The sequence below is a fragment of the Trichosurus vulpecula genome, chromosome 2, assembly GCF_011100635.1.
Source record: "Trichosurus vulpecula isolate mTriVul1 chromosome 2, mTriVul1.pri, whole genome shotgun sequence".
NCBI lineage: Eukaryota > Metazoa > Chordata > Mammalia > Diprotodontia > Phalangeridae > Trichosurus > Trichosurus vulpecula.
Genome location: NC_050574.1, coordinates 121,025,753 through 121,047,738, shown reverse-complemented (window position 1 = coordinate 121,047,738; position 21,986 = coordinate 121,025,753). Strand labels below are relative to the sequence as shown.

At 37.5% G+C, this 21,986-nt stretch overlaps 1 protein-coding gene across 1 annotated transcript in view; it reads left to right on the top strand.

Moving 5' to 3' along the window:
- UVRAG (UV radiation resistance associated) overlaps window positions 1-21,986 on the top strand; it is a 416,256-nt gene that overhangs the window by 106,567 nt on the left and 287,703 nt on the right. The window contains exons 4-6 of the mRNA XM_036745375.1: window positions 144-305; window positions 1,145-1,219; window positions 18,945-19,030. Coding sequence (XP_036601270.1) covers window positions 144-305; window positions 1,145-1,219; window positions 18,945-19,030 — 323 coding nt within the window. The remainder of the gene's footprint in view (window positions 1-143; window positions 306-1,144; window positions 1,220-18,944; window positions 19,031-21,986) is intronic.

Below are 21,986 nucleotides of genomic sequence, written 5' to 3'. Positions count from 1 at the left end.
AATATCTCATTATTTCGCTTAGTGACTTGTTAATATAGTCTAAAGACTGTTCAGTTTTTAAAGTGATACTAATTTGTAGCTTAATTGAAATAATTGTAAAGAAATTATCTTTTATTTTTATGCTTTCTTCCCTCCATCAACAGAATCCAACTTGGAGGAGTCTTGATTTTGGGATAATGCCTGACCATCTTGACACATCAGTATCTTGTTTTGTGGTAAGGATCTGGGGTGGAAAGAAGGACCTCTATCAGCTGCTGATTGAGTGGAAAGTCTCTCTGGATGGACTAAAATACGTGGGTCAACAGGTAACTTTTGGATTGGTGTTTACACATACTACTAGTTACTCTGTTAGGTTGTCTACTGCATTGCCACTCACTGCATGCTTCCATATGTAAGGAGAATCAGTCAGTCAGTAACCATTTATTAAGCTACCGTGTTTCAAACAGTGTGGTAGGTATTGAGAATATGAGTACAAAGAATGAAAAAATATGACCAGGTCTCTCTCTCTATTATCTTCTGTATCCTGACACTGATTCTCCCAAAGCTCAGTCCTGCGCCTTCTTATCTCTTCTGTCTATACTCTCTTCTTGGTGAGATAATTTCTTCCCATTCATCACCTTTATGCATATGTATTCTTAGCCCTAATCCAGGATTCCAGTTTTCCATCTCCAACTGCCTGATTACCATCTTCATATTGGTGTCCCACTGATACCTCAAAGTGAAACTCGTTTCTTTTCTCCTTTAAATCTGTCTTTCACCTAAATACACCTATTTCTGTGGAGTATACAATTATCATCCCAGTTTCTGAGGTTCATAGCCTCAAATTCATCTTAGATTCTTCCTTCTTCTTCAAATGCTGAATCTAATCAGTTTCCAGATCTAGTCAGTTGTACCTGTGCAGTATCTCATCTGTCTCTTAAGGATCTTGGGATGAAGAGCATGGGAGAATGGAGAGCTCCAGAGGACAAGGTTGTCAACTCAAGTGACTTTCTTTGTTTAAATCACATAATGACCCTGGAGCAGCATTCATTTAAAAAAAAATATATCAGGACCTCTTTTTATTTTTATTGTCTGTTAAAAAAAACAACTTCCTAGGTATAAGAAGAACTAGTTAACCTATTTTAGTGTATCTTTTTTCTTTTAGATTCATGCTCGCAATCAAAATGAAATAATTTTTGGGCTAAATGATGGCTATTATGGAGCTCCATTTGAGCACAAGGTAAGTAGTGTAAGCATTACTCTCTGTACAAATATACCTCACTATACAAAATGTATTTCTGAACATCTTTCATTTGAATTTCAGGAAATGAATTGTATTTTAATACCCTGTTTAACCAGTACAAACAAATTCTTTAGCGTATTCGTATGAAATGAAGAGTCTTTTGTAAGGCAGTTAATCAGTTCCTTATGGTTTTTTGGGGGGTTGGGGTAGGGGAGAAGAGATAAGTCTGGATTTTGGTATATACATAGAGGGGCAGCTAGGTAGTACAGTGGATAGAGGCCAGGCTTGGACTTAGGAAGACCTGAGTTTAAATTAGGTCTCAAAGGCTTACTAGCTGTGTGACCCTGGACATGTCATTTAACTCTGCCTCAGTTTCCTCATCAGTAAAATGAGCTGGAGAAGGAAAATGGCAAACTGCTCCACTGTCTTTGCAAGGAAACTCCAAAAATAGAATCATGAAGAGTTGGACATGACTAAAATGAATGAATAACAAATATGCATAAAGAGTTTTCATAAAGTAGGTTTCATTGGCATAAATATATAGGTATTGATCATTTGTTACCATTGCCTTCCATGGTATAATAGAAAGAGAACTGGGCATGGGATCAGGAGACTTGGGATGGAAATATAGGTTATTAGTAAATTAGTAAATTAGTAGCGGGCAGCTAGGTGGTGCAGTGAGTAGAGCACCGGCCCTGAAGTCAGGAGGACCTGAGTTCAAATCCGGCCTCAGACACTTGACACACTAGCTGTGTGACCTTGGGCAAGTCACTTAACCCCAATTGCCCTGCCTTCCCCCCTACAAAAAGAAAAAAAAAAATTAGTAGCTACATAAACTTGTGCAGCTTCCTTAACTTTCTGCCTAATTCCTGTAAAATTAAAAAAAAATACCTATAGTATTTACCTTGGAGGATTGTTGCGATGATAAAATGAGGTGATTTGAAGAGATGATAGCTTGGAGGGGGAGAAGAGCATTGGCTTCAGAAAGTCTAGGTTTGAACTCCAGCCCTGCTGTCATTGGAAAAATCATCTCCTGTCTTTGGGCTTCAGGTTCCATATTTTCAGATTGAGGGATTTGGGCTGGATGAGCTAAGGGCATCTATGATCCTGTGAGTCTAGTATTTTGTATTCAGGAAAGAGCAGTGAAGATTTTTGATCAGGAGAGTTACACTCTTCTGCGTCCTGTGCTACTTATCTACTGTACTGGTATATACATTTTGAGTATCAGCAAGATACTATATTATAAAATGTAAATTATGTGGTACACCACCTCCCCCTCCCCATACACACAGGAGTAGTTAGAGCAGTAAGAAATAATCTTAAACTAATTTTTCAGTTATTAGAAGAAAAAAAGGTACCATTAGCAGCAGCACTAGAAGCATCCACAAGATGGTGCTGTTTCTCCATTTAAAGCAAGTAGCCTGGCGCACAGGTTGAAACACCTCGGTGGTTGAGTTTGGAATGAGAATATTTTGTATTTCACTGGTGTTTAAGGTAAGATGATTATGATATTAACAGCAAGAAAATAACTCAGAAAAGGCCTCCTTCTGTTTTAAAATTAATATTGCATGCAAGTAGGCATATTGTAATGCTTTTAGGACAAGTTATAGTAGCTGCTTGATCTGCACATTCAGTATCCTACATAAATGAGAAAGCAGCAAATGACAAAGAAAAATTAGGCTGACTACAGGCATTTATTTAAGAAGTTCAGTCATATGTCCTTGGGTCAGTACAGAGTGGTGACTTCCTACCCATTTATACAGCAGTCATAGTTGATAGAGTGCTTTAATTTTTTCTGATCTTCATGGCTGAAGGTCCTTGTATGACGTAAATAGAATAGGGATTTTTACCTTTATTTTACAGATGAGGAAACTGAGGCCAACAGTGGCTAAATGATTTATATTTAGTTAATTTTTACAGAATTGAGAAGTGAATTTGATGACTATTAGTATTCACTTCACTGAGCCCTGGCTGATTTCCACATCCCATATGTATAAGCAGTGAATTCAGAAGTATGGGTTAAGTGTTCTAGGTAGCTTGTATTGTAATAGCCGAGAGAGAGATGTGGCATAATTTTTGTTTATGTCTCCTGGCACTGCAGCAGTGTAAAAATGAGTACTCATACACAAATAACTCAGGGGTATATACACTTCAAATTCGTTTGTCATTTTTCTTTTTCAAAGTAGAAGAAACAACAAAGATTAGATGAATTCTTGAATTTTGCATGTAATAACTTGATCTGGTTATTATAATGAATACCTAAATCCAGGGTGATATTCTGGACCTTTGCCATGTGAGCTATTATATTTTAGCTCTAAAGAAATGGTGGCTAGAAAGCATTCAGATTCTAACCACCCTACCTGCTCTATGCAGTCTGGTCATTTCAGAGCACCAGGCTAAAGTTTATGAATTAACCAGAAGCCTGATCCATGGGTGTGGATTATGTGAGGATGAAAAGATAGACTGAACATGCTGTGATAAATCTCGAGTGTTCCACAGGACAGATGCAAGGCGTTTAGTATATTTGAAGAAATGTGCTGTGCCCATAAGTTTACCAACCAACTGAAGTCCATTCAAATTTCAAAGCACTAATTATACCATATTTTGCATAATGCCAAATCCTTTTAATTCTTCTTATTTAGTTCAGATTAGTTTCTGATTGATGTTTTCAAAAAAACAATTTATCCTAAATTTTACATTTATAAATCCTGCTATTGCCATGGGGTCTCCAATTGTCTCTTCACATAGTCCAAAAGGCTAAAAGAGATTCTGGGGAAATGCCATACTTCCTGTTGATGAGTGGGGCAAAACCTTGCTATCTTTCTTGTAAGAACATACAGTCTGAGTTTTTAGTCTTCTAAAATCCAAAAGCCAACTTGGTGCATTGTTAGGTTCCATTAGGAAGGGAAGCACATCTAGAGCCTTAGTTGATACATCATGGCATAGGCTAGGGACACTGGACTTGGAACCAGAAAACTTGGTTCATATTCTATTATTGAATCACTGTGTAATTTTGAGTAAGCAAAATTCCTTTTCTGGGCTTAGTTTCCTTCTAATTTTTAAAGTAGAGATTGGACTAGGTAATCTCTCTCTTTTTAAAAAATATTTTGTTCTAGTCTTTCACAGTGTGAGTATCGTGGAAGGGTTTTACATAATGATACGCATGTGGCCTATGTTGAATTGCTTGCCTTCTTAGAGAGGGTGGGTGGGAAGGGAAGAGGGGAGAGAATTTGGAACTAAAAGTTTTAAAAACATGTTCAAAAACAACAAAAAAAAGTTTTTGCATGCAACTAGAAAATAAGATACACAGGCAATGGGGCATAGAAATTTATCTTGCCCTATAAGAAAGGAAGGGAAAAGGGGATGGGAGGGGGGTGGGGTGACAGAAGGGAGGGCTGACTGGGGAACGGGGCAACCAGAATATATGGCATCTTGGAGTGGGAGGGTGGGTCGAAATGGGGAGAAAATTTGTAATTCAAACTCTTGTGAAAATCAATGCTGAAAACTAAATATATTAAATAAATAAAATAAATAAATTTAAAAAAAAATTAAAAAAAGAAGATAGAAAAAGTATTTTGTTCTAATCAGCCAAGATCTCCCTTCTTATCCTTCCTCCCCTTCCGTTATCCCCAACTGAGAATACAAGAAAAACAAACCCCAGTACAAACACATATAGACAATCAAAACAAATTTACACATTTACCATGTCAAAAATGTATTTGTTTCATTCTGCATTCTGAATTTTTCACCTATCAGGAGGTGGGTAGCACATTTTATCATTAGTCCTCTGGAATCGTTGGTCCCTAGTGATGAAAGTTTGCTTATAAGAATTGAACACAATAATATTCCATTATACTTATATAATTTGTTCATCCATTCTCCAATTTATGAGCCCTTTATCAGATTCCTGTTGTTTGCCACTTCAAAAAGAGTTATAAATATTTTTGTATATCCTTAGAGTTTGCTTTGCTTAAGACTAATCCCTCCCCCCTTCTAACCCCTTTCCTTCCTATTATCTTGTTGGGTGAAATTTTTTTGCACCCTGCTGAGTATGTATATGTGTCTGTATGTATGTTTTTGTATGTTTATATGTATATTTTTCGTTAGGTTCAGGTGTCAGCCACTCCTGCTCACCTCCTCCTCTTTGATATTTACCTGTCCACTCTGATTATGAAAGATACTTTTTCCTATACATCCTTTCCTTTCTCTCTTCCACTCCCACCCCCACCCCCATCCCCATATGCCTCCGCCCCTCTCATTCCATTCTTAAGATCATGAAGACAACGGAATTATTCCCAGGCCTTGTCTAATTGAACTCCATCTATGAACCCTGATGATGCTGTGTTTTGGAGGAGACACATGCATCATCTCCCTGTATTTGAATGTAAGCAGTTTATCTTTGTTTAGTCTCTTATCATTATTTATTCATGCTTACCTTTTTAATGCTTCTTTTTTACTCCTGTATCTGAACCTTAAAATTCCTATGTAGCTCTGCTCATTTCATTAAAAGTGCTTGGAGATCTTCTATTTCATTAACACTCTACTTTCCCCCCTTAAGCATTATACTCAATTTTGCTGGGTAATTTATTATACTTGGCTGTAAGCCTATAATCTTTGCCTTCTAGAATATTGTATTCCAGATTCTCTGCTCCTTTATGGTGGTGACTGCTCAATTGTGTGTGATCCTGACTGTGTCTCTTTAGTATTTGAATTTTTTCTTCCTAGTTACTTGCAGTATTCTTTGACCTGGAAGCTCTGGATTTTGTCTGTGATGTTTCTGTGAGTTTCCATTTTGGGGTTTCTGTGAGGAGGAAACCAGTGGATTCTTTCTATTTCTGCTTTGCCCTTTGGTTCTAAGAGATCTGGGCGTTTTTCTTTTATGACACCTTGAAATAGGATGTTTAGGCTTTTTTTTTTTTTTCCAAAATGATCACGATGTTCAGATAGTCCAATGATTTTTACAATTTTTTCTCTTTAATCTGTTTTCCAAGTAACTTGTTTTTGCTATGAGATACTTTACATAATCTTCCAATTTTTTAGCCTTTTGATTTTGTTTCAATATTTTTATTGCCATATGGAATCATTGGCTTCTAATTGATCTGTTCTGATTTTCAAACAGTTTGTTGCTTGGGCAAAGTTTTGTACCTCTTATGCCAAACTGTAAATTCTCTTTCTAATTCTTTCTTCAATAACTGTCATTTCTTTTCCAATTTTTTCCCTCAAGCACCCTTATTGTATTTATAAAACATTAAAACATTTTTAACTCTTTTAAAAAACAAAACCTTCTGCTTCATGACTCCTGAGAATTCTAGGTGAGTTTGTATTCAAGCACTGTTGTTCTCTGAGGCTTTGCTTGTAGATGTTTTGGAGTCATTTTCCTTTGTATTTGGGTCGCTAGCATTCCTACCACCATAATAGCTCATTATGCTGGGGTTCTTTTTTTGTTTGTTTGTTTGCTTATTCTTCTAGCCTACTTCTTGACCTCATACTTGATGTTAGGGTTGGGCTCTTCACACTTCTGGAGGAAAGTTCTGGGCAGGTCCTGCTGTTGCTTTCTTGGAGTGTACAGTGTTGTACTATTCTAGGATCACAGGGACAGGCTGGGGACCTGTAAGCTTTCAGGGCTTTCAAAGGGATTTAATCCATGGCAAAATCTGATTATTCCCCCAGTTTGACTTCTGTAAGTTCTTGACCTAAGTTTGGTTCTGAGAAACCAAAGACTCCTGCTTGAATCTGTCCCTAAAAACTAGCGGGAAGCTGTGTTACCTCAGAGTGGCAGAATTTTAGAATCCTCTTTGTTCTGAGTTTTCTGCCTTAGTTATACCTCTGCAGACTGGGCTAAATGCTAGAAGTAAGACATTGCTTTGAGACTGAGACTATTACAGCCACTGCTGCAGCTGCTGGCTTCTGAAAATTCTCCTTTCTCTTCCTCCTTCCCTAAGCTGTACACAGCTCCCATTCTTTTTCCATCCTGAATCTGTGATCTGGGACTGTGCAGTGAGCAGCAAAGCTGTCAGTTGGCACCTGTCCCTGATGCAGTGCCCCAGTGGTTGTCTGGGACCTCCTTTTGTGCTGGTTTGAAGCCTCTCCTTGGTGCTGCTTTGTACTCCTGTCCCCGGGGTCTACAGAGCTCTCTGTTTCCCTTTACTCACCTGGGCTGTGGAAAGGATTTGCTGTGACTTTTTCTGGATTCTCCATCAGCATTTGATCTGGTGTATTTTATACATCTGTTTGGAGAAGTTGTGGACAGGAGCTCAGCTGCATTGCTTCCTTCTACTTCACCATCTTGGCCCTTGGACTAGATAATCGCTAAGGAACCTCTTAGCTCCGATGAACTGTGATTTTATCAATAAATAATCATAGTTTTGGTCTGCTCCATAGCATTCAGTTTAATAAATTTATATTAAATAACTGCAGTCTACAAAGCATTGTAGTCACCTAAAAAAAATTTCTTCAGTATATCTGGGAATCCTTTATCTTTTATCTAGTTTATCCTTATCTGTCTTTCTATAAACACAAATTAGCATTTCACTACTCTTTCAAAAATTTGTTATACATTTGATGAATATGAATACTTTGATCATTTTGAAATGTTGAGGGATCTCTTTTAACTGAATTGCTTTTTAAATTTTATATTTCAGTCTCATGATATAAGAATTATGTTCTTTGCCCCCAAAATATATGGGAGTATATTTGTATACACATAGTATATGTCACTATATAAATGAGGCTTTTAAATAAGGGCATCATGCAGCAAGTGGCATGGGACTTGGGCTCTCCCAGCATTAACATACCAGCTGTCAACATGAGTGAGCAAACATAAGCGTATGGGGAGAGACATATCAGTCATTTGAGGTCATTTATTTGTAAGGGGGTGGTTATTACAGGCAGCATTATGAGTCTAGCTTGGTTGTGGTATTTCTGGTAAGACAACATGTTAGAACATGTCTAGGGCTTTTTCAGTAGTGATGACTTGGAACCTGCTCTAGGCCTTAGATTCACAACTTCCCCCTCAGTGTTTGTGTTCCAATTATTTATTACCCTTTTATGTGAGTTGTGTGGCCCCTTTTGCAGCGAGTAAGTTTTGTCTCTATGGATCTTGGGCAGAGTAAGTGACAGGAACTTCCCCTGCTCTTAAAAGTTGGATTTCAGGGAATGGACACAGTGAGATGTGACCAGTCATCCTGGAAGATCACTCTGGAAATCTTACTGCGATACCTGAGACTTGAAAATGTGTACCTGACTGCCTCTAGTAATCTTTCCATTATTGTGAGAGTAGGGTAGAGGAAGAAAGCAGTACTGTCATTTTAATTCAAGATTTACTTGTATCTTATTGTGGTTAATTCAGCAAGCCTTTATTAAATGCCAGGCATTGTACTAGGTGCTGGGAAGGTTCATTTTACTAACTAATGTCATTATCGCCTGTATGTACGCTTCAAAAGAGTGGGGAGAAGAGCAGCCTTTTCAGTTGCCTGAGGTAAAGACGGTGCTTTGGCTTCTGGTTAGTCACGCTTGTGCTTTTGTGACTCCTGTTTTTGAGATTCAAGGTTTATCTGCCTTTTCTCTGAGAGCGCTGTAATTTCTGGTCAATTTTAAAACTATGGGAGGAAAGGAATGGCCTCCTGGGTCAGAAATTGTGGTAATAAGTGTTTGGGAGTTCATTTGTCTTATGAGAGTGTCTGTGATCCTGTCAATCAGCAAACATTTATTAAATGCCTGCCGTGTGCTAGGCATGGTGCTTAGTGCTGGCTGTACAAAGAAAGGCCCAACAGAGATATCTTATATTTTTTCCATAATGGAGTACTAACGTCTGGATTTTATCAGGACTCCAGAGTGAAGGGTTTCCAGGTCTTGAAGGTGCTCAGCAGAAAGATTTCTTTGAATTCTTCTTGGGCTAAGACTGGTGGACGCTTAGACTATGTCCAAGTGAGCATATAATGGAGTAGTTATTTGTTGATTCAATAAACATTTGTTTTGAGTATCTTTGCAAATAAATTTGGTACTTGCCTTTTATTTTTACAAATATATTTTTTATTTGTACTTTAAAGGCACTTAGAATGAATGAAATTATAACACCTACTTGGATAGGTAAGGGAATGGTCATTTGCAAGGCTTTAAATGGAATTTTGAAGGGGATCCTCTTAATTTGCAGTGCTGTGGAAAGAACATGAGGTGCTTTTTTCTAGGTTTTCGTTATGTTCCTCTTTCACCTCCTACTTCTCTGAAAGCTCCTTTTCATTCTCTTTTGCTGGATCTTCATCCAGGTCGTCCCTGCTAACTGTGGTTATCCTTGGCCCTCTCCTGGGCTGCCTTCTTGCTCTATACAGTTTCAATTGGTGATCTCATTAGTTCCCATAGATTAAATTATCATCTCTATGCAAATGGTTCTGAGATCTGTTTGTCTAGTCTTAACCTCTCTCCTGTCCTCTGGTCCCACATCTCCAACTGCCTACTGGACATCTCAAATTAGATCTTTTGTAAATATTTTGAACTCAGCGTGTTCAAAATTGAACTTATTCTCTCCCTGACTCCCTCCGAACTCTCCTGTCTTCTAAACTTTCCTATTACTGTTCATCTTCCAGTCACCTGGCGTGTCAACCTTGACTTCTCCCTCTCACCCTTTTCCTCGTCTGTCGCCATTTCTTGTCCATTCTGCCCTTTTAGCATCTCCCGTATCTCGAATGCGTCCCTTTCTCACTCCGATACAGCCGCCAACTTTGTTCAGGCCTCATCACTATTTGCCTGGACTGTTGCAGTAGTCTATTGATTGGTTTCTCAGCCTCAAGTGTCTTCAGTCCTCCATTCAGCCATCAAAGTGGTCTTCCTAAATCCCAGGTCTGTAAGTGTCGCCCACTTATTTAATAAACTCTAGTGGTTTTCTGTAATCTCCAGCAACAAAGATAAAATCCTCTCTGGCTTACTTTTACAATGTTCTTACACCAGCCTCCCCTCTACGTACTCTGTGATATGGTGCAGTGACACTGGATCTCTTATAGAAGACCTCTGTCTCCCATGTTTTTTCACCGAAAGATCTCCAATGCATGGGGTTTTTTCTCTCCTCTGCTTCCTGACTTCCTTGGATTCCTTCAAGTCCTAGCTAAAATCTTACCTTTTGCATGAAGCCTTTCCTATTCCCATTCCCACTTAATGCTGGTGCCTTTTCCCTGAGATTGTCCCACATTACCATATATATCGTTTGTACATAGTTTGCGTGTTGTCTTTCCCATTAGACTCTGAGCTCCTTGATATCTGGCTCTATCTTTTGCCATTCTTTCTATTCCTCGTGTTGAGTGCAGTCCTTGCACATAGTAAGTGCTCAATCAATGCTTATTAACTCGACTCTGGGTTAGAAAAATACAGGTTCAACTTCTAGCTCTTTCACTGATAAGCCATATTACCATGACCATGTAACCATCTTAGTTCTCTGGGTCTTTAGTTTCTTCATCTATAAATTTGTAATATTAATACTTGTACTACTTAACAAAGCAATAAATGAGATAATAAAGTATTTTGCAAAGCTTACAGTGCATTATAAGTGTAAGCTGTTATGGCAGTCTCATGTTTTGATAGTGGACTCTAGTCACTGGGGAAACATTCCTTATGGCTTACTTAAACGTTTTCTTCTTTGTTTTTATGGACTTGACAAACATCAACAAACACAGACATTTCCCAATACAAAGAAGAACAGATAAAAGAAATTATATGAAATTGTGTTAAAATTCAAAATTTTAAAATGTGTTTTTTAAATTTCTAATTCAACATGATAATTTCAGTGCTATTTTATGTCCTCCTTTGAACTTCTTTTCTCTTCTGTGTACTTTTTAAATGATCCATTATTTTTTTTTTCTTTTAGTATCCTTATCATTATCTATCCATTCCATCCCAACTTTGCTAACTCCTGCACCCCCTTCTTTGTAGCAAATATGCATAGCCTTAGAAAATACGTTCCTTGTGTCTGAAAACAAATGTCTCATTCTGTACGTCTAGTCCATCACTTCTCTGCCAAGGGGCAGAATATCATTCATCATCAGTGTTCTAGAATGGTGATTGGTCTTTGTGGTGATCATAGTTCTCAGGCAATTTACAACAATAAGATATCATACCAGAACTTTTGGGATGCAGCTAAAATAATTTGAGATGAAATTGTTTCTGTTCATTGTTTTCTGCACACCAAGATTTTAGGATAAAATCAGTCTCCACTTAAATTTGAGTCCTTCAGAGGCACATCATTTCTGGTAATTTTTACTACATCTTGGTTAGTAAAGGATGACTCTTCAGTGCTCTGGTGGCCCAACATGGGTTCAGGTCGCAATTAAGTTTCTTTTTCTGTGGAGAAAACACCTGATAGCATTCCAAAAAGTAATGATGAGGATCCATAGATAGCATAAAGAAAGAGGTTAATATTCAGTAAGGGTCAATAGAAGAGACTCTTTGAATAGAGAGTGACTCTTTGAATGGGATGGGGGCAGCTATTGGTTGACCTGGCATTAATGTTAAAAGAAGTCTATCTTCTCAGAGAATGTAGCTGGGATGTGACAGACCCTGGAGATTTGTCAGACCCGATCACTACACTCCCACTTCACAAGAGGACAAGCAATGCTGGCAGAAGGAGCCTAGGAAGCATTAATAGGGATTATGATGTCCTTGGCAAGAAATTGAGTATCTTAGGGACATGGGTGGTATTTTCAGCACTGCTGGTGATTGAAAGCAGGGGCTTTGGGAGATAATGGTGGTTTGTAGAGTGAGCATCTGGTTAAGAAGTTGGTGTCTGAGAATAGAATTTAGATTTCTAAACCACAGTTTTAAGATACAAGAATTATGAGCCCTTGAGAAAGGATTAAGTGTACCTAACTGGGGGGGAAAAGGAGTTGCCTAGGGTCTTACAAATCCATTCAAGAGAACTTGAAACTGAAAATGGAAGCATAGGGAGAAACGGCCCACTCTATTTGCTAGTCTAGATGGCAGAAAAGAGTGATAGCTACAACATAGGGAAAAGACTGTCAGGAAGACTGTCTTACAACTCATAGGAAACATAATTCAAAAAAGGAGCCAACAATAAAACCTGTGATCTCAGATGTTTATATGTAGACGCACAGATTTTGGGTAATAATCATGGTATACTAGACATACAAATGCCAGTAAAAAAAAATCTGACCTTATAAGTATGCTTATGACTTAATGGGTTGGAATTTATTGTAGATATAGAAGGCTATATACCTTATTCAAAAGGCAGAGAATAGATAAAAGGGAGGGTGGGGTAGCAATGAATTAATATTTGTTCAGAAGCAAAACTTATGTGAGGAAATTTAGGAACTGGGATAAGATGTAGCTTAGGGAGGATTGTTGTCGAGAGAAGTTGGAGAAAGATAAAATAGACATGATATTTTCATGGGAGTATTAATAAAGACTATCTGGGAAGAAAGACCAAGTAGATGAGGACCCCAGGAAGCATATAAGTGTTACTCTAAGGTGTATAATAAAACAGTGGTGGGTAACTTTAGTTATTAGGGCATTTGCTGATTTGCTGGAGCTTTTTTATGTTAAAAGCAAGGCATCTCATAAATTCTTGGCTTGACTTAGTGATAATTTCTTCTTCTGCGTGGTGGAAGAAATGATGAAGACAATTTCTATTCTAAACATCATTCTGATCATCAAGGAAAAATTGATTGCTGAAATATAAATGATGGCACCCTTCAGGGGAAGTGACTTCTCCATCTTAAAATTTTTAATAGAGGAGAGAAAAGTTGGGCATAGTCTAATATGCAGTCTAGGTTTTGAGAGAATGTTCCAAAACTTTCAGAGGAAGGTTGGATAGAATTCATAGGCCAAATAAGATTCTACAAAATTAATCAGCCTAGGAGGGATAGGAAGCTCTCCAGAATGAAATTCAGAAGTTGCTATAGAAAGCAATTCCAACAAGGAAGGAAAGGGGGAGCTAGGTAAATAGATTGGTGAGGTTGTGTGGGAACTTAGTGACCAACATGGATTTTAAAAAGATGAGTAAAGGATGGAAACGAGAGCAGGTAACATAAAATGAACATAAAAGCATAACACAATCTTGCAGAATATTGTCAGGAGTGCTAAGTCTCAGAATGAGCTGAGGCTGGCAGTGAATACTAAGGTGAACAAAAAGGGATGTTGGTAAAAGTAAAAGAAGTGATTGCCACTCTGGTTATGTGAGATGATGATAGTTGGTGATGGAATGAAGGTAAAAGCAGTTTGATTATTTTTATTTTCTCTCCGATAGAGAAGGATTTTTTTTTAATTACAAAAGGCACAGCAAAAATGGCTAATAGAGATTTGAAATCCAAGTTATTTAAAGTTATAGTAAGAAAACATCTAGTTTCTGAAATTGTTACCTTTCCTGGAAGAACAAGATCTCAGAATATTGAAAGAACCAGCCAGTGTGATTGCTGAGCTATTGTTAGTGATTTTTGAAAGATTATGGAGAATGAGAGGAATGTTACATGAAAGGAAAGGAAAATTTGACAATTTAAATTTTTTTTTGAAAGGATAAGATCGGAGACTTCAGTTTATGCAATATGATTTATTGTTCTGTAGCTTGACTTTAATTCCTAGCAGAATTTTGCCAAATGCTTTAGGAAAGCTTTTGACACAATTATATGCATTTTTTACAAGATTCATACATATATACCAGATTCAGTGAAATATACATTTATTATGAGCATCTAGGTGGCATGGTGGATAGAGGACTGGGCCTGGAGTCAGGAAGACTCATCTTCCTGACTTCAAATCTGGCCTTAGATACCAACTTGCTATGTGACCCTGGGCAAGTCACTTAACAACTCTGCCTCAGTTTCCTCTTCTGTAAAAACAGGGATAATAATAGTGCCTACCTGCCAGGGTTGTTGTGAGGATAAAATACAATAAATAACATTTGTAAAGCACTTAGCATAGTACCTGGCACATATTAGTCACTATATAAATGTTGGCTATTATTAATTGAAGTAGATTTGGAATTGAGTAGTCATTAGTGGTTCCATGTTAACTTGGAGGGAAGTCTCTAGGGAAATGCACCAGGATACATAGGGCAGTGCCTTGAATGCAACAGCTACTTAAGAAATGCTTGTTTCTCTGCTCTTTGACATTTTATTCATGACCTGAAGGAAACAGTTAAGTGGCATGCTTACCAAAATCTTAGATGACAAAAAATTGAGGAGTAGATAGCACATTGGATGACAGTCAGGATCCAAAATATAAAGTTGAATATTTGAGTTAAAAATTAATTTCATAAATACAAAATAGCAAGTGATATGTTTAGGTAACATCTGCTATGGAAAAAGATCTGGGAGCTAAAGTGGCAACAAGAATCAGCAGTATGACTTGGCAGTGAGTCCATTTACTCTGCATTAAGAGACACAGAGTACAGAAAAAAAGGTGATATTCCTGTTGTCCTCTACCTTGGTCAGAAACAGAGTCTTTTGTTTAGTTTGAGATGCCACCTTTTATGAAGGACATTGATAAATTGTAAAGTCGCTAGGTAGTAGAACCATCCAGTATGATGAAGGGCTTGGCATCTGTGCTTTAGGAGAATCTGTTGAAAGAATAGGGGATTTTTTGTCTGGCTATTCCACCTTACAAGAGGTTTTGAGGTAAATGATGGGCAACTATTTGTTGGGATTATTTTAATTTATTTTACAATTCAGCTTTATTTTATTTTATTTTCAGTTCCAAATTCTCCCCCTCACTTCTCTTTCCCTAACCTATTGAGAAAGCAAGAAAAACATTACAGATATGTATAGTCGTGCAGAACAAATTGCTGCATTATCCATGTCAAAGAACAAGAAATACAGAGAAAAAGAGAAGAAAAGATGTTTCAGTCTGCACTCTGTGAGTCCATTAGCTCCCTATCTTGATGTGGATGGCATGTTTCATCATGAGTCCTTTAGACTTGTGTTTGGTCATTGTGTTGATCAGAGCTACCAAGTCTTTGAAAGTTGGTTATCTTATAAATTGTGCTTATTCCGCTAACTTTGCTGTAGTTCATAGAACCCTTCACAGATTTTTCTGAAACCGTCCATCATTTTTAATACTCCTGTAGTATTTTATTGAACTCATATGCCATTAACTTGTTCAGCCATTCCCCAATTGATGAATGTTCCCTTAGTTTCCAATTCTTTGTCACCTCAAAAAGAGTTACTATAAATTTTTTTTTTTTATAATATGGATCCCTTTCCTCTTTCTTTGGTATCTTTGTGGTGTAATTGTGGTATTGCAGGGTTGAAAGGTATGCACAGTTGAATAGCTTTTCAGTCCTACTTCCATATTGCTTTCCAGAATGGTTGGACTATTCACAGCTCTACAAATAATGCATTAATGCACCTGTGTTTCTTAGGCCCTTCACCATTGGTCATTTCCCTCTTTTGTCATTTTAATCAATCTCATGGGTGTGAGGTGGTACATCACAGTTGGTTTTATTATTGTTTTAAATAACCTTATTGATGTCTCTTGTTTCTGATATCACCACAGTATCCCATGTATTCCTCTCCTCATCCCTTCCCAGAAAGCCATCTCATATGACAAATAGTAGGGTTTTTTTAAGAGAGGAGAAAAAAAATTGAGCACAGCTGATTGATATATTGATACAATCAAAAAATGTGTGCAATGTGTAACACCTGTGGACCTCTTACTTTCACAAAGGGGTAGGTTGGGAGTGTCCTCTCTTTTCTCTTCATCTAAGTCCCACGTGATCTTTATATTTTTGTTACATTTACTTTTGATTTTTTGGTGCATCATTGTTCCTTCTATTTATAGTTACATTTACTGTGTATATTGTTTTCTTGGTTCTGTTTACTTCACTCTGCTTCAATTCACATAGTTCTTACCACGCTACTCTGTGTTCCTCACACACATTATTTCTCACAATGCAGTAGTATTCCATTACATTCTTGTACCACAATTTATTTAGCCACTCTCCAATTGATGGACATTTATTTTGTTTCCAATTCTTAGCTATAACAAAAAATGCTGCTATAAATGTTTTGGAGTAAATGGAGACTTTTCTTATTGATGGCTTCCTTGGGGTATAAGTCCAGTAATGCAGTCTCTGGTTCAAAAGTATGGATGTTTTGGTCACTTTATTTTTGCATAATTCCAAATCGCTTTCCAAAATGGTTGTACCATTTCACAGATCCACCAACAGCGTATTAGTATGCCTGTGTCCCCACAACCCCTCTAACATAGACAATTGCCATTTTTTGGTCATTTTTGCCAATTTGCATGGTGTGAGGTGAAACATTAGAGTTGTTTTGATTTACATTTCTCTTATTATTAGTGATTTGAAACTTTTTTTTCATGTGTTTAGGAATACTTTGCAGTTCTTTTGAAGAACTGTTTGTTCATATACTTTGACCATTTATCCATTCAGGAATGATTATTAGTTAAATATAGGTATATGACTAATAGCCATATGTGTGTACAGATACATGTATGCATATATGTATATTGTATCTGTATTTTCAGATAAAATGGAAAAATAAGAAACTTAAAAGAAAGTAAAGGTATAGGAGGGCTTTTATTCCTTATTCTAAACTATTGGTCTTATACTTGCTCACAATAAGAAATCCACCAAATTGTGCATTTTCATTTCTTTAAATTGCCTTTCCTCACTGGCTCTAGATGCATTAATTGATTATGTGCTGCAGAGTGACTGAAATTAACTTAATTTTCTATTGGCTTCCAGTTCTTAAGCTAGTAGGTGTACCTATTCCTAATAGCTGACTGCCTTTCTTTCTCTTATAAGAGGAATTTTGAGTGACACACTTAAAATAAATCCCCTTGAGGTTTTGGCATTTGTCAGTATCTCACACAGATAACTGGATGACAGATAAATGAATTATTTCTTTCCATCAAAATTCTCCATCAGGCATCTTTTGCAACTTTTCAGTTGTTGAAATTAGTGTGAAGAACATGCCTTCTAGCACATTTCAAGAATGTCAATTGCTAAGTGCTGGCTGAAGCAGAAAAGATGATTTAATAATTTTCTTAAGTGTTCATATAGTCAAAAAAATATTAGCGCTAGAAGAAAGACCTTAGAGATTATCTCTAACCCCTTCTTTTTACAAATGAAGAAACATAAGCCTAAAAAGGTAAGTGACTTGTTCAGAGATATACAGGTAATTCATATCAAAGCAGGAATTTTATTCGGGCTCTTCAGTCCCATTCCCGTAATCTTTTCAATACGCCACTTTGTCTCCAGGTGTGTGTGTGTGTGTGTGTGTGTGTGTGTCTGTCTGATTTGATTGTCCATGAATATGTCTGGCAGTTTCTCTAAAAAGAATGTTAATCATTTGTGTGAGAATTATTCACCAATTTAGTATTAATTTGAAATTAACAGATAATTTTCAAGTTAAAATTCACATCTCCTCTATAGCCTTATCACCCTCCTTTTCTTCAATACTGACCTTCTAGACAGAGTTGATTATACTTGTCCCCATCACTTTCTTATTACCACTTTTTCAGTTCTTAACCTCTTATTGTAATCAGCCCATCTCTTTTATTTCCCCCTGCTAATGCATTTCCTGAATAATAGCTTTTAACTCTACTTCTTGAGTGTTGATTATCTTTGAAGATAGACTTTAGCCTACTTGCACCCAGTGATTTCTCTCCATTGGGTTGCCCATGATTTTGAATCTTTGGAGATTGTGGTGTTTCAAGCTTCTGATACATATAGCATCACTTGGAGTACCTTAGTGTTTTTAAAAGCTGACCTTTTGTTCTGGGGAGCAGCTGGGGGTTGTTAAGAGCAACTTCCTAAATTCAGACATATGGTATTCTAAATAAGATTTTGTGGACTGGCCTGGGAAAATGTCAAGTGGATCAGGGCTGTTCTGCAGGGAGGTCTCTAATGGAGTGCTTCAAGCTTCTGTTCTTGTTCCATTTGACATTTTTACTCATGCTTTGGATGAAGGCATATATTAAAATATATGGATGATATTAAATTGGGAAAGTTAGATAGCAAAGTGAATGACAGTCCAGATCCAGTTTTGAAATTATCTCTGTGGTAAATGTGTAAGTCATTAGTTAGTTATCTGGAAATCTCATTTATCTGCAACATCCAGCCATGCTGGCCAACTTTAAAAATATACACATCAATTGTATTAAGTCAAATAGGCATTTCCTAAGCATCTAGTTTGTGGCAGTTAGAGTGGTAAGTACTGGGGTTAAAGGCTGCAAAGATGAATGTCAACACAAGCCTTGCCCTCAAGGATATTCGAATATAGAAGACAGGATGAGTACAGGTCTCAATTTAAGTTAGATGCGAAGGAGGCTATGATCCAGTCAAAAAAGAGAATGTTTGAGGTGTGAGACATAACTTTCTGCTTCAGGAGCAGGAGGGAAAAGAATTGGGGGAGGCTTTCTTCCTTGGAGGAAAGTGGCACTGAATTGTAAAGGACTTAAAGTAAGAAAAGGATGTCAAGAGGAAGAGATGAGGGAGTGCATTCCAAGAATGGGGGAGAGTTTATGTAGAGGCAGTAGGAGAGGGCAGGATGAAATCTGGGAACTAGTAGTACATTTGGGCTAGAATTTAGAATAATGTAAAATGAGGTCGAAGAGGTAGGTTGGAGTCAGATTTTGAAAAGCTTTGAATGCTAGGCAGAGTAATTTGTATTTTAACCCATAGGCAGAAGGTTATTGTTTTTGTATTAACTGGAGAATTTGAGGTCATTGTTAATTTGACTTGTTGATTGATGTCTTTCAGGGTTGTTCAAATGCCCAGAAGAACAGTCTTCTCCAGGTAGATCAGAACTGTGTTCGTAATTCATACGATGTCTTCTCTCTGCTTCGGTAAGAAACTACTTAAAATCTCCCCTCCTCCTCCGCTGAACATTTTAAAGAGCCCTTTTTTCCTTGATTTTATGACATTCAAATGTGAGGAAATGTCTCTGGGAACTTTAAAAACTTCATCAAGCTTAGCATTCTTTAGTGAAGGCTCCATAAATTTTGTAACCCTGGTGATTTCATTTTATCTCCTTACATAATGCCTTTGGAAAACTATTTCCTTTCTTTGGACCGTGAGAGAGAGTAGATGGAAGCCAATTGCAGTAAAGCAGAGACAGGAACATTCATGTTTCCTCTGAACTGTGGAGATCAACAAATACGGATGAGGACTTTAGGCTTATCAAAGTTTTAACACCTCCAGCATAACTAGAAAAACCCTCCAACAACCACAAGCGTGGCTGCTCATCCTAAAGGTAATAGTGATGTTTGGCAAGCAGGGAGCTCTGAGGCCTGTGTTTGGCCAGGTACCTTTGCTCTTCTTCATTTTACACAGACTTGCTTTTGAAAGGATCAGTTTTGTTTTGTGCTTGATCAGGAAGGATATCGATTAGGTATGTCTGCTACCAAAATAAACGCAATTTAGAAATGAAGTTAACTGCCATTTAGTCTGTGTTTCCTGGGATGGTCATATTGTATATCAGATTTACAGATACTGTAAATTGAGATCTGTGTCTTTGCCAAATATGCCTTCTTATGTACAGAGTGATAGAAAGATTGAGTGTGTGGAGTTTGTAATTTCATAGCGTTGCCTGTATTTGTTCTTTGTGGTAGAGATGAGGAAATTGAGGCTTAGAGACTTAAAGTACTTGGCCCGGGGGTCATTGTGGCTAATTGTTAGCAGAGTCTGTACTTGAACCCAGATCCTGTGATGGTACACCCAGAGTTTTTTCTGTTATACCAAGCTGCCTCCTAGAGTGTAGCATGCCATATCTGATGAGTTGTCTTTATCTCTGAAGTTTTCCTGTAGTGTGTATTCTCCCTATTGATTTTCTTGATAGCTATCAATAGCTATCTTGCTATAGTGTTGCTGAAAATTAAAATAATGTTTAAAGAATATGTCCTGGCCCGTTTCTGTATGTTTCCACATTACTTTTCTGTCTGCTGCAACCCTCCCTGCCCCCCCCCATGTAAAGAAAATACATAGTTAAATTCATTTTGTCTACTCTTCTCCCCATCATCAATTCCTCTGGTGATAAAGACTTTCTTATTTAGTGTTGAAAAAGACTGTAAGGAATTTAATATATAAAGAGAACACTACTGAAGGAAATACCTTGGAGACAGCAGCAGGTTTGAGAGCTCCCAGCCCAGACATGGTAAGGGGATTGGGCAAATTGGTCAGAGAGAAATTACAGGGGACCCTTAACTAACAGTGGACTCAGGACCCTGTTGCATTGACCATATACAGTCCCAGGGCAAAGAACTAGTGCTTTCTGCCACGGGATAACAGGGGTGCTTGTCACAGTTTCAGAGTGGAGAGGTGAACTAGTGCTTACGGCTACTGGACAGCACGGAACCACACTCAGGGCCAAGAGGAATGATAGCACTTGCGGCTTCAGGCTTTACCCCTTTCTGGGTAAAGACCAGAGTGTAGGCTAGGAGAGCAGTGGCCACACCTCCCCTTGGATAACACCACCTTGGAAGTACTGAAAAACTTACAGACCCCCCAGAACTAATTCTCAAAACAGTAGCTCAAAAACCTGATGCTTTGCGAAAGTGCCTCACCCCACCCCAGGAACAGAGTCCAACTTCAACACAGAGTTAAAAGTCAACAGATAGGCTGAAAAGATGAACAAATAACAGAAAAGAAACCTGACCATTAAAAGCTACTATGGTGACAGGGAAGATGAAGACACAAACTCAGAGGAAGACAGCAGTGTAAAATAGCTCTAAGGAAAGCCTCAAAGGAAAGAAATGCTAATTGGACACAAGCCTAATACAAAAAATTCAGGAAGCGCTAAAGAGAGTAGAAGTGGTAGAGGAAAAATTGGGGAAAAAACGAGAATTATGCAAGAAAATAATGAAAAGAGAATTAACAGCTTGGTAAAGGAGACATAAAAATACCTTAAATACCTTAAAAACAAACAAACAAACAAACAACCAGAAGTGGCCAAAACGCAGTAGAGGCACAAAAACTCACTGAAGAACTCCTTAAAAACAGAATTGGCCAAATGGGAAAAGAAGTACAAAATTCATTGAAGGAAACAAATTCTTAAAAAGCAGAATTGGTCAAATGGAAAAAGAGGCACAAAAGCTTACTGAAGAAAAATAATTCCTTAAAAATTAGAATGGAACAGGTGGAAGCTAATGACTCCAGGAGACATCAAGAAACAATAAAACAAAATCAAAAGAATTTTAAAAAGTAGAAGAAAATATGAACTATCTCATTGGAAAAGCAACTGACCTGGAAAATAGATTGAAGAGAGATAATTTAAGAATTATTCGACTAAAGCCATGGTGAAAGAAAGAGCCTAGATGCTGTATTTCAAGAAATTATAAAGGAAAACTACCCTGATATCTTAGAACCAGAAGTTAAAATAGAAATTGAAAGAACCCACCCATCACCACCTAAAAGAGATGCCAGAATGAAAACTCCCAGAATTATTGTAGCCAAATTCCAGAGTTCCCAGGTCAAAGAGAAAATATTGCAAGCAGCCCGAAAGAAACTATCCAAATGTCATGGAGCCACAGCTAGGATCACAAAAGATTTAGCAGCTTCCATATTAAAGGAGTGGAGGACTTGAAATATGCAATTCTGCAAGGCAAAGGAGCTAGGATTTTAACCAAGAAAACCCTGCTCAGCAAAACTGAGTATAATCTTTCAGGGGAAAAAAATAGATGTTTGATGAAATAGAGGACTTTCAAGCATTCCTGAGGAAAAGACCAGAGCTGAATAGAAAATTTAATATTCAAACACAAGACTTAAGAGAAGCATAAATAGGTCAATATTAAAGGGAAATCATAA